Source organism: Gymnoscopelus braueri (assembly GCF_963280865.1).
Source record: "Gymnoscopelus braueri genome assembly, chromosome: 4".
Lineage (NCBI taxonomy): Eukaryota > Metazoa > Chordata > Actinopteri > Myctophiformes > Myctophidae > Gymnoscopelus > Gymnoscopelus braueri.
Window position 1 is genome coordinate 9,574,987 of NC_137605.1, and position 12,338 is coordinate 9,587,324.

The 12,338-nt window shown below is 38.4% G+C and overlaps 1 protein-coding gene and 1 long non-coding RNA gene across 2 annotated transcripts in view; one reads left to right on the forward strand and one right to left on the reverse strand.

Moving 5' to 3' along the window:
- Window positions 1-1,332: 1,332 nt before the first annotated feature.
- LOC308083763 (prosaposin-like) lies at window positions 1,333-8,855 on the reverse strand. Its single transcript, XM_080426100.1, has 7 exons — window positions 8,096-8,855; window positions 7,799-7,911; window positions 6,607-6,787; window positions 6,276-6,359; window positions 5,668-5,771; window positions 3,957-4,129; window positions 1,333-3,167 (listed from the first exon to the last, which is right to left on the reverse strand). Exons 1-7 carry the CDS (start codon window positions 8,373-8,375, stop codon window positions 3,113-3,115), a joined length of 990 nt encoding a protein of 329 aa, XP_080282226.1. The 5' UTR covers window positions 8,376-8,855; the 3' UTR covers window positions 1,333-3,112.
- A 437-nt stretch (window positions 8,856-9,292) lies between these two features.
- The window catches only part of LOC308084736, a 40,247-nt gene continuing 37,201 nt past the window's right edge, over window positions 9,293-12,338 (forward strand). The window contains exon 1 of the long non-coding RNA XR_013933112.1: window positions 9,293-9,333. This is a non-coding gene — a long non-coding RNA (uncharacterized lncRNA). The remainder of the gene's footprint in view (window positions 9,334-12,338) is intronic.

The following is a 12,338-nucleotide window of genomic DNA, read 5'->3' on the forward strand; positions in this document are numbered from 1 at the left end:
CTGATATATACTACAAATATACTGCATTAACTTATAACATTTCATTGCCTATAATGTTTTAGCAAAACATTTTGGTAATGTTTGTGATTAGCAATCAGTGTATGGTAATTGTTCATATGGGATTTGCCCAGTTAAGACTCTCTCATCATTGTTCATGTGATGGGTGTTGGGGATTGCCCACTTACAGCCATCCTCAATCCCTTTGTTAGGCTAAGCACCATCAGTGATGATGGTGCTTAGACTTTGAGAGGATAAGCAAAGCACAATAGGTTGGCCAGACAGAATTGTGTGACTTGTGAAATATGTACCTGCAGTGAGATGTGCTACTAATGTACTAAAGGTATGTCTTTATTTTGATTTCAGAATGCCACAAGCAAGGAGAGAGCCTCGCTTCACTGCAAGGGATGTGTTGGATATTGTAATGAATGGAGAGAGTGATGTGGACATCAACTAAAATAAAATAAAATCTTAAAAATATGGCTTATTGATGTTATTATTCATAATGTACTGTTCTGAAGCCAAATATTATTCATAATGTATACTGTTCTGAGGCCAAATAATAAACCATAACCATGTAAATGAACCCTTAAGTTGTTTTAGTGAAGTACATAGACATTTGCCATGTTATTCTGATAGTGAGTAAAAATGTCCTATAGGAAATTCTGCTACCCGTTAGACCCAATGTTGTAAAATTACAACATTTTAATAAAACCTTACGAAACCTTTTTTTTTTTTTTTACATTATATTTTCCTCTCCAAAGTACTCCTACAACACCATCTGAAAGGTTGAAACGTTTTTTTTGCAAGAAGAAATATATCCGGGTCTTGCAGGGTTAAACCAGTGGTGTAAAATAGCTGAGTACATTTACCAACACATTTACCCAAGTACTGTACTTAAGTACAATTTTGAGGTACTTTTACTTGTACTCCACTACATCTCAGAGGCAAATATTGTACTTTTTACTCCACTACAATTATTTGAAAACTTAGTTACTTTGTAGATTTTGATTATTAACAATACAAAACATACATTAACCACTTCAGCCATATTTAAACTTTGGCTATTTGAAAATAGCAGATCTACAAGCTCACAACGCAAGCTTGTAGATCTGCTATTTTCAAAAGATTTAGCATAATGGGTACTTAAAGTGCATTTTGATACCAAATACTTTTGTACTTTTACTCAAGTAAATCTTGAATTTCAGACTTTTACTTGTAACAGAGTTATTTCTACATTGCAGTGTTGATACTTTTACCTAAGTAAGACATTTGAGTCACTTTTTCCACCACTGCATCACACACAACCCAACAACAACAGACAGACGACATAACTGTATGCATTTCTTTATTCTAGAGCTACATAGTGAATAAAGACATACAAAAAGAAAATACGTTAGATTTGCATATAGGCTATGAATTGGGGGGTACTGGTGTGACAGGATCCATCGGTTTCTTTCTGTTTTTTTTAAACGTTGTTTTAACTCTATAAACGCCATTGACTCGAAAACGCATCAATTACTACTTAATCCACCCACGCCATTCACGCGTTTGACGCGTTGGATTTGCGTTCATTGTTTAATCTCTGATCGCGCTATGCTGCTTAAAATCCAATGTTATTCTCGAGTTCCACTTACTTCACCCATATCTGCATCCGGTTTCATGTCCTGGGTTCCGTTTCCGGTTTTTGATTATTTTCCCCCAGTCATTTTCGTCAAGAATAGGTAAACAAACGGTTTTTCACACGGTATGACAGACAAACGGACAGATTCTCTTCTATAATCTATGGTCTGGGTGACGATCAGTCATCGCCGTCGTGTATCACATCGTAATTTTGGCGATCAAAACAATCTGGGACGACGTCACTTCCGTTTTCATGTTTTTCCCTGTCTAATCGCTCAAGGAGGGTAACAGTGACCCCAGGAGCTGATCAGGCTGTCATGTGCTGCTCTCTAGTGGCGGATTTGTGCTGCGTCTTTATAAAACAGTCTGATCAATTATTTTCATGAACATTTTCAAAATATAAAAATAAAAAAAACTCGAAAATTGCTGGCAATGGGGGAGTACTTTATGAAAATACTCTGGCAGTCTTAATAGTCGTCGTTAAAACATTTAAGCTCTGTCCATTACTACCCCATCCCTTCATCCCCAAACATCATACATTGGCAACTGGCGGCCCGGGGGCCACATACGGCCCCCACCTTCACTTAATGCGGCCCGCAGGTTAAAATCGGAATACTGATATATTATTGATTTCAGCTGTTATGATTCCAAACATGCAAACATGACCCGCTCCATCATCAAAGTTTCATCACCCCTGACAGCTTGTAGAGCTGCCATTTTCGGCTAATGTTCCACGCCAGAATAGGGATGCGAGGGTTCAAGTGGTTAATGTAAAAGTATCTGCAGTATCTCTGAGGACCCCCTAGGCGTCCCGGACCCTCTGTTGAAGACCCTTTAATTATACCATCCCTTCACCACTAAAATAGAAACACCTATGTTTATATGCCTGTCACTTTCAAGTGACACCTGGCTGCCATCGGAGAACAGTAACACAGATGTTAACCCATTCAGACTGGGAACGCATCTGTGTCATTTTTTGATTTCTTTGGCTATTCAAAAATAGCAGATCTTATTTTTTTTTTACATTTTTAACCCAAATCTTTGCTTTTGGGGATTCTACAAATGTCTTCTAAATCCTATAACAGTTTTTTTTTTTAAATAAAACTTATGTTGCTATAATATCAGTGGTTCTCAAACTTTTTTCATGTCAAGGACCAAATTATATGTATTTGTCCCCCAGAAGCAAATATTTGAGTTAAAAATGTATATATATATATTCAAAGATTTGCACAAATGTTCACGATAACAACTGTGTTCCAAAAATGAACAAATGAACCCTGCGGTTTGATTCATATGGATATGAAGCATCAACTTACCGCCGCCAAATTACAAGCTCATAGCGCGGCACTCGGTGCCGCGCTATGAGCTTGTAGATCTGCTATTTTTGAATAGCCAAAGAAATCAAAAAATGACACAGATACGTTCCCGGTCTTAAAGGGTTAATGTCACTGGGAGTGGTTTATGGCGATGCCACTCAGCCATGGCGTGCCGTCTACGTTTTTTTGGTCTGGCCGTCCCTCCAGCGGTCACAGCCTGTTCCATCACAGCTAGAGAGGAGGAAAGTAAATACTGTACAGTCAACTTGTTTTAAAACACAAGTCCTTAAAGGACCCAAAAAATGACTTATTTTCTATCAATTACTCACCCCATGAAGGAGATTCAAGGAGATTTTTTAGTTTTTGTTAAATTCCTGAGACAATAATTTGATAGCATCAAAATAGCATGACAAAAGCATGAAAGAAAAAATAGTCTCCGCCGGTCAAGAAATGATTGGCTTAGGAATGGAACAAAAACCAAAAAATAGCTCCATGAATTCAAGGCTTCATGGGGTGTGATAGGAAATTGATAGAAAATAAGTCATGTTTTGTGTGAACTATTCCTTTAAACCCCCAGAAGCCCTTCTGGGTTTCTTGCCTCCTCCTGACACCCTTTATTTTTTATCTTTTTATATTGTGCTAAATAAAAGAAACCAAATAAATCATATCAAAAAAATTTATCCATTAAGAGAAACACAAGTGTGTCATTTTAAGATTTCTTTGGCAATTTTGCAGGACATTTGTGCAAATCTTTGAATATATATGTATATTTTTAAAGCGAACATTTGTACAGTATTTTGTTCCAGGCACCTCCAGAAGCAAAGATTTTAGTTCAAAATGTTCGCTTAAAAAAATTATAATACTCAAAGATTTTCACGATTTTTCAAAAATAGAAGATCTACAAGCTTTGAATATCCAAAGTATAAAATAATGGTTCTAGCTCAAATCTAAAATGACACAGTATGAGTTCCCGATTTGAATGGCTTAAAGGTGCCATGAAAGCATCCTGAGCACACTTACGTGCTGGCCTCCTTGCAGAACCCCAGCGCGGTGCAGATAGCCTTGGGACTGGCATCCTGTTGCACTAGCTGAACCATCTTGTCAATGGAAGTCTCAACCAGACGCTCACACATGTTTTTAAAGTAGGAGGGCAACTTGAAGCACGCTCTGTCAACTGCATGGATTATTGCCGCCTGTGAGAAATACAGTGGTGGTGTAAAGTAACTAAGTACATTTACTCAAGTACAGTTTTGAGGAATTTTTACTTTACTGGAGTATTTCCAAATGTATGTACTTTCACTTCTACTCCACTACACCTCAGGGGCAAATATTGTACTTTTACTCCACTACAATTATTTGAAAACTTTAGTTACTAGTTACTTTGCAGATATAAATGATTACGTTGTAAAACATACATTAACCAATTTAGCCCCATTTTATACCTAGGCTATTTGAAAAAAGCCGATCTACAAGCTCACAACGTGTCGCATTGCGACGCGTTGTGAGCTTGTAGATCTGCTATTTTCAAACATTTTAGTAGTTTTAGTTTTGGTACTTTAAGTACATTTTGATACCAATACTTTTGTACTTTTACTCAAGTAAATTTAGAATTCCAGACTTTTGCTTGTAAGGGCGCGCTCCCACCAAGAGTTGGCTGGCCGCTGTTAAACGCAGGTTGTGCGCGGCCACAGTTTTTTGCAGCCAGCGGATTCTAAAAAACGGGAGTGTCGCGCCTGTCACTCACTTTCAGGAGCCTCCCCGTAGCACCGCCTGTGCCTGCTGCCTTGAGCACCGCACCATGTTGCTTCCTGAGTCTTGAGACGGTCCGCCTTCGACTCACCCGATTGGACAGAGGGAGAAAATCAGCGCCTGCCTCCAGCAGTTTTATGCTTAGTCGCGGAGAGCAGATAAACGCAAGGTCTGCGCGACTAGCGGAAAAATCTGCTCTTGCGTGAATCAACGCATTTGCATTGACAATGCATTGGCAGATTCTGCAAACAGCGGCCAGCCAACTCTTGGTGGGAGCGCGCCCTAACACAGTACTTCTACATTGCAGTATTGATACTTTTACTTAAGTAAAACATTTGAGTACTTTTTCCACCACTGGAAATACAGAGCGGTTCAAAGCAGTGTAATAAGCTACAGCGCTGCGGAAATATTTTGTGATCATTTGCATTGCACTTTCGTGGCTATGACAGACAGACAGACAGACTGTCTGCCATTGGTGTAAAAAGTACTCAAATGTTTTACTTAAGCATACTATGTTACAAGTAAAAGTCTGGAATTATAAATTTACCTGAGTAAAATAACAAAGGTATTGGTATCAAAATGCATATGTATTATGCAGAATGTACCCTTTCAAGTTTTCAAATGTATAAACATATTTAGAAAATAGCAGATCTACAACCTCACATGGCGACGCATTGTGAGCTTGTAGAAATTGAAATGTATATAGGGCTGAAATGGTTTATGTATGTTTTGTAATAATAATCAAAATCTACAAAGTAACTAGTAACTAAAGTTTTCAAATAATTGTAGTGGAGTAAAAAGTACAATATTTTCCTCTGAGATGTACAGTAGTGGAGTAGAAGTAAAAGTACAGAAAATTGGAAATACTCCAGTAAAGTAAAAAAAAATACCTCAACATTTTACTTAAGTACAGTACTTGAGTACATGTACTTAGTTACTTTACACGACTGATGACAGATACATCAAGATGCAAACAACTCACCTTTGCTGTATTGTTCCCCAGCTCCTTCAAAGCAGCCGTGATGACAAACTTACATGTGGGACAGCTGACACCAGATTCATCATCGCCGAAGGCAGCAAAGGAATCTAAAATAATTGAAATTACAATTTGATTTAATTTCTTGAATGTTTCTAATGAAGTCTATGGGGCTGAAATGGTACAGACAATGCTACCCCCCTTTCACGTATCAAACCCCTCATACACACACACACACACACGCACGCACGCACGCACGCACGCACGCACGTACGTACGTACATACATACATACATACATACATACATACATACGTACATACGTAAATATGAGGTTTAACATAAGCAAATGGGCATTCTTCCAGAAATATGCATTAATTATTGAAGAAATATACATATATAAATTATATATAATATATATATATAAATTATATATAATATATATATATATATATATATATATATATATATATATATATATATATATATATATATACACACACACACACACACACACACACACACACACACACACACACACACACACACACACACACACACACACACACACACACACACACACACAGAACAAGTTTGTAAAACATGAATATATACCTCCAATATGTTGCTTCAGTTCTGCCACAGTATTCTCATGGTCAGTCAGCCTCATGTCCATGATGAACAGCTCATCAAGGTAGGCTGAAATCAGCACAGCATTAACGTCAAGTCAATCATAAATAGTTCTGAGTGGTCAACTCAGAAGTATCTATTGTCAAGTGTTACATATTTGATCCATACAATCCAGTCATTTATTTATACCAAGTGTTTATCTCGATTGTACAGATAAAATATGCATTGTATAATCAAAACAGTTCCTGTTCACTGAGGTTGCCTCAAAATACATTTTTAACACTTAAGGTGCCGTGAAATCAGCTCGAGTGCTTACAGAAGGAGTTGTCGCCGCAGAGCCGCAATTTCTTGCAGATAGACGTGGGATCAGAGTTCTCTCCGATTATTTGAACAAGCTTTTGAGTGAACTTCTTAACAAAGAATTGACAGAATTTTCTCGCAAAGGGGTTTTTGAAGGACTTGTCGCACACCGTGCCCAGGGCTCTCTCTATCGCAGCCTGTGAGACAGAGACAGAGAGAGGTTCAGTTTGAAATCGAAACAATCCAATAGCTATAACTGTGTAGATAATGTATTTTATCACACAACAGTGGCAGCTACACACATCACACGTTTATTTGTGGTGCTGGGTCAGAAATGATCATGAAGAGAAAGAATATAACCTGCACACCAGGGTTAATTTTGTCAACTAAAACTATGACGAATTCTTTTCGTCGACTACCTTTTATCACTGACAAATACTAAATAAAAACTAAGCTATGATGACTAAAACTATGACTAAATATATTGACATTTGCATCAATAAATTAGAATAGAAAAACACTAAAATGTCAGTGAGGGACTAGTGGAGAAGAGATCCAGTGGAACTAAGACAAATCATGTTATGCTTGGTTGTGTGCAGGTTTCACTCTCCGAAAATAGACAATCTTGTAGATCTGCTATTTTCGGCACACAGCTGAGTATAAATCAGGCGTTTCACACCGTCACTAAAATGCATTTTAGTCGACTAAAACTAGACTAACACTAAAACATTTCAGATGACTAAAATATGACTAAAACTAAAATGGAATTTTATTCAAAAGATTATTATTAAACTTAATCAAAATGTGGCGTCAAAATGAACACCGCTGCACACTCGTATCACACATCAGTTAAAATGACGTCTTTTGACGGCCGTTTTCAGTGTGCCATTAGTGCCAATGACGTCTTTTGACGTCACCTAAAAAAATATAATTTTTTCAAAATATTTTTTTAATATATATATATTTTTTTTGGGGTATATATATATTTTTTTAATCTCAAGGGAACTAGGAGAAAACGATTTTCAAAAAGTTAATGCTCCATCCACTTCAATGTTAAAATGTAAACGGAGAAATAAATAACTTTTTTCCATTTTTCCTGCCTGTGGCATATGGATCAACAAGCTTGAAATAAGCCTGGCAGTGAATGAGTTAACATTTGCATTGCGCTTTCAGGTTATGACTGACAGATCAATCTGCACACCACACACCTTTGATCTGTCGTTCCCCAGGATGTCCAAAACGCCCTTGATGATTGTCTGACAGATTCCACAGCGTGAGATCCCTTCCTCGTCGTCAAAGCCAGCAGTGAGATCTAAAAAAACTAAAATAGTGTAATAATTATTATATATATTTTTTTACAAGAGTAGTTCTGATTATTAACCAAAAAGTATCCCTAGTCCAGCACCTTTAATCTTTCCCTTATGGATTTATTGGATCAAGTGTACATTACATTATCAAAACTCAAATGAAGTAATAACAACATTAGCCAATCGTCCCTCTCCTACCTGGATCCACTGAACAGCCTCCTGTTCCTTCACCGTCTTTCTTCAGGACTTGCAGCTTGTTCTCACTTTTCGCAGGAGAGAGAAAAAAGCATAGAAGGAAAAAGAGGAGAATGTGGACAAAGACAGTGAAAATACTAAACCAATGTCCCTTTTCCAGGGTCTTTAATTTATTTTTGACTGAATCCAGCATCAGTTTTAAGTCCTGCATCAGATTTGGGTTCTGCAACGGTAAATTGTTTGCACAATTGTTTGCACAATTCAAACATATCGGTGGATCCATTTGCAGCAGTATTAATTTTGTTGACTAAGTCTAAGACTAAAAAACTAAGATTTTGATAATTAGTCGACTAATTTCAGATGACTAAAATATGACTAAAACTAAATGATGTGTTATTCAAAAGACTAAAGGTCCTTACACACCGGCGAATATGCGAATATACGCAAAATTCGGACTCGTTCCGAATAATTAAAAGACGCTTCGCGAAACTGATGTGGACGCTTGCATTGACTTTATAAGGTTTAAAAAAAAAACGTATTTATTCGCATGAAGAATTCGCCCCGGTGTGTAAGGACCTTTAGACTAAGCCTAAATCAGAATTTGCTGCAGTGTTAATTTTGTTGACTAAGACTAAAAAAACTAAGATTTTGATATTTAATCGACTAATTGCAGATGACTAAAATAGGACTAAAACTAGATGGTGTGTTATTCAAAAGACTAAGACTAAATCAGAGTTTTAGAAATGAACACTAGGCAGACAGTCTATTCTATGCAGAGAAGTGCAGTGCTTTGGGTGGAACACTGTACTTATCACTGTCACTTTCCCTCAGCTGTCCAATCACAGTGGAGGAGGGGCGGGACACATCTGAATAGCCTACCCCTAAACCAGCGGTTCTCAACCTGTGGGTCGGGACCCCAGGGGGGTCCCCACATGATTTTGGGGTGACAATTTATGGACTTTTAATACCTAATACAAAACAAAAAAAAGAAGAAGTAAAAAGACCATTACTGCATCAAAAGTAATCAATAAACTACACTATAAAAACTGGTGAAACATCGGCCAAATTGTCAAATAATATAAGAAAGAAGCTAAATAACTGATCTATAAGCTCGCAATGCGAGGCGTTGTGAGCTTATAGATCGGCTATTTTCACAATATTTATCCGTGGAACCGAGTCAAACTAAATGTAATGCCTCAACTCCTACAATTCCAAGTGCTTGTCAGGGTGGGGGGTCCCCAGTTCAAATATGATTATTTTGGGGGTCCCCAGTCCAAATACGATTATTTTGGGGGGTCCCCAGTCCAAATATGATTATTTTGGGGGGTCCCCAGTCCAAATAAGATTATTTCTGGGGGTCCCCAGTTCAAATATGATATGTTTGGGGGGTCACGGTCTGAAAAGGTTGAGAACCACTGCTCTAAACCATAGAACATTAAATAAAATCTGCTTCAAACTCGTTGGAAATGTTTTAACAACATAAAAAAATAAGCCAATGTGGACGTGTCTTAACCCAACTAGCCCTATAACCCAACCCTAATGAGCCTAAGTACAGTATATGTTGTTTATTCATTATTATACAAAGATAAATAAGTGACTTATAGGGTAACAGAAGTCCTGACGTCACTCGCTCATCTCATGGGTTAGGTAAGTAATTTCTCTATGGAGAATAACATTGGGTCATCTTAGAATCGTCTCATATGAGAATTGTGGTCCGAAAATAAACAAACTGTCTCTGCGATATTGTCAAGGAGGCTCTGTATCGTTTATGATAGTCAGTCACTTATATTTGATACAGTCTGTTTCTGGTGAAAATTGTATTAATTTGGCGGTAACATTAGCGTTTTCTCACCGTCAGTTGATGCTTCATATCCATTAGAGTCAAACCGCAGGGTTCATTTGTTTATTTTTGGAACACAGTTCTTATTTGACGCGATATTAAAGACGTCTATGGGAATTCAGAATGGGGGGAAAAAACGTGACCCAGGTAGGATGCGTAAATTACGTCAGACCAATTTTAATTCTTTCAGTTTTTTCCCCAGGCCCTCCGGGTACCCCGACTTTGATTAGCTCCCGCAAAGTTTCCCATGGGAGTTGGGTTGGAACAAATTGACACCTTATTTATTTTGTAGATTGGTCAAAAATGTGGCTAACTTTCCCTAACTACACATTATGTTTTGAACTACAGTCTGATTATGTTGTAATTTTGTGTGTACAGTCTGCGTGTGAAATCCACTTCCTGCATGAAATGTACTCTATGCCGCAATGTACTGGTGCCACACCTGGTGATTGGACTAAGCTTATTAACCCAAGGTTTTGATTTCAAATAATGCATCTGACTAGAAAGTAAGTGTTACAAAACAACTTCATGAAGTACGTAGGTTGCTGATGGTACCATCGGGTTGCTAGACAAAAGACCTCAGTGTCAGTGAACTCAATCCAGATATGTATTGCCCCTCTTCAGACAGCATCCAGTCTGTAAAGGTCAGGATTATCCAGCCTCTGTGTGCGAGCTAGCAGCTCAGTGGCCTTGTGTCTGCCCTGAGATTGGGAGGTCGGGGTTACTTGTACTTGTACATCATGGCTGGGGGATGTACTTGTACATCAAGCTGACTCATGCTACTGCCCTATGGGCCAAATGGTTCGGCAAGGCATACTACTACTTGTGCGAGCTATGAAGGTTGTGTACATCCATATAGTTTGAGTGGATTTCCTGCCTTTAAATGACATGGAAACTTTGTCTTTCCCTTCCAAGCGCAGGAGGGCTTTCTTGGCAAGATGGATGCCTTTGATGCTGTTTGACAGGAACTGTTTTGCTGATACTTTCCCCAATGGTGTGTCATCTTCCGCATGGTAAGTAGTTGGGGGCTTTCCAACCTGGATCTCTTCCGTGTGGCCTCCTAGCGAGATAGACAGTCAGCTCATCTTCCATCCTGTTTGACAGGAACTGTTTTATTGAAACTTTCCCCTAATGGTATGAAGCCTTCCACGTGGCAAGCAGTTGGAGGGTTGCCAACTTGCCACCGGTTAACTTAGAAAGGTATTCCGAGAGTCTAAGATGTTTGTGATGTCCAGAAATGAATCTATTACCATGGTGCAGTCGTGCAACCTTTCCTCATTAGCATCTTTTTCATAAATGATGCAAAAATACGATACAAATCAGGAAATTACTGCATTTCTCACCTTTTCACCTAACTGATGACTTTGGCGATGCTGATCAGCAACCACAAAATACTACCATTGATGGTTATCCCCTGTAAACTAAGAAGGCAACTCTCATGGATGGAATGGTAGTGGTACAGCGAATTGGAAAGCCATCATGGATCATGTGCCCAGTAGGCTGACCACTTCACAGCAACACTGGACCGCAAGTCCAAAGAGTATAGGGAGATCCATGTAGTGTATGACCTCTACAATCTCCCATCTTTACTGAAGGAGGCCACACGGAAGAGATTCCAGGGTGGAGGAAGGACAGAGTTGAACCCATCATCAGAATAACTGCCTTCTTTCCTCCATAACATCCACATCTTTAGATCAGTCCTCCATCTTCTCTGTTGTGCCTGCCTCCTCACTCAGACATGTAAAAAAAATCACCTACACTATAACGGAACAGATATTAGATAAAATGAACATGATTGATTCAATACTTTATTAACAAGTTTGTTGACAGTAAATGTAGTACAGTCAAAAGTTATGCTAAAAGGATAACACAAAAAGACACATGGGGTTTGTTTCCATTGTGGACATACAATACAATACATAACGGTAAAAGTTCAAGTAGCAGCAGAAGGTATATACTAAAAGAGGAGGGGTGGGGGCAGGGGACAGAGGATGCTACTACCAAGGCATTCCTAGGGTGTTCTACTAAGCCCAACAGTATTTTGAAGGTCAGCCATTCTTTTAGGTTATGGCTTTTGGTATAATGGATTCCACATTTTGGTGGCAGCCCAGTAGAATGCATTTCCCCCAAAGTTTGAGCCAAATTTTGGGGAAACAAGGTCAACATGGTCACTATTGCAACCTATCTACAAGCTCACGCATTGTGATCTTGTTGGTAAAGCTATTTATTGTAGAGTAAAAAGTACAACACAAATACAGTATAACACATTACAGAGTTTGATTCAAGCTACATGTATCAAATTCAATTTGAAAAATGTTACATAATATCACCACGATTATACATTTGTACTGTAAGAGTATGCAACATGGGTATTTGATGTGAGGAGACAAATTAAACTGTTTTGGT

Bases quoted from the DNA above. Each gene is read 5' to 3' on its own strand.
- LOC308083763 (XM_080426100.1), bottom strand. From the start codon at position 8,375: ATGGATCCACCGATATGTTTGAATTGTGCAAACAATTGTGCAAACAAT. The intron at 6,360-6,606 runs GTAAGCACTCGA...TGCTGATTTCAG, and splicing joins CTGCGGCGACAACTCCTTCT to CCTACCTTGATGAGCTGTTC. The intron at 4,130-5,667 runs GTGAGTTGTTTG...TATTTCTCACAG, and splicing joins TGGGGAACAATACAGCAAAG to GCGGCAATAATCCATGCAGT.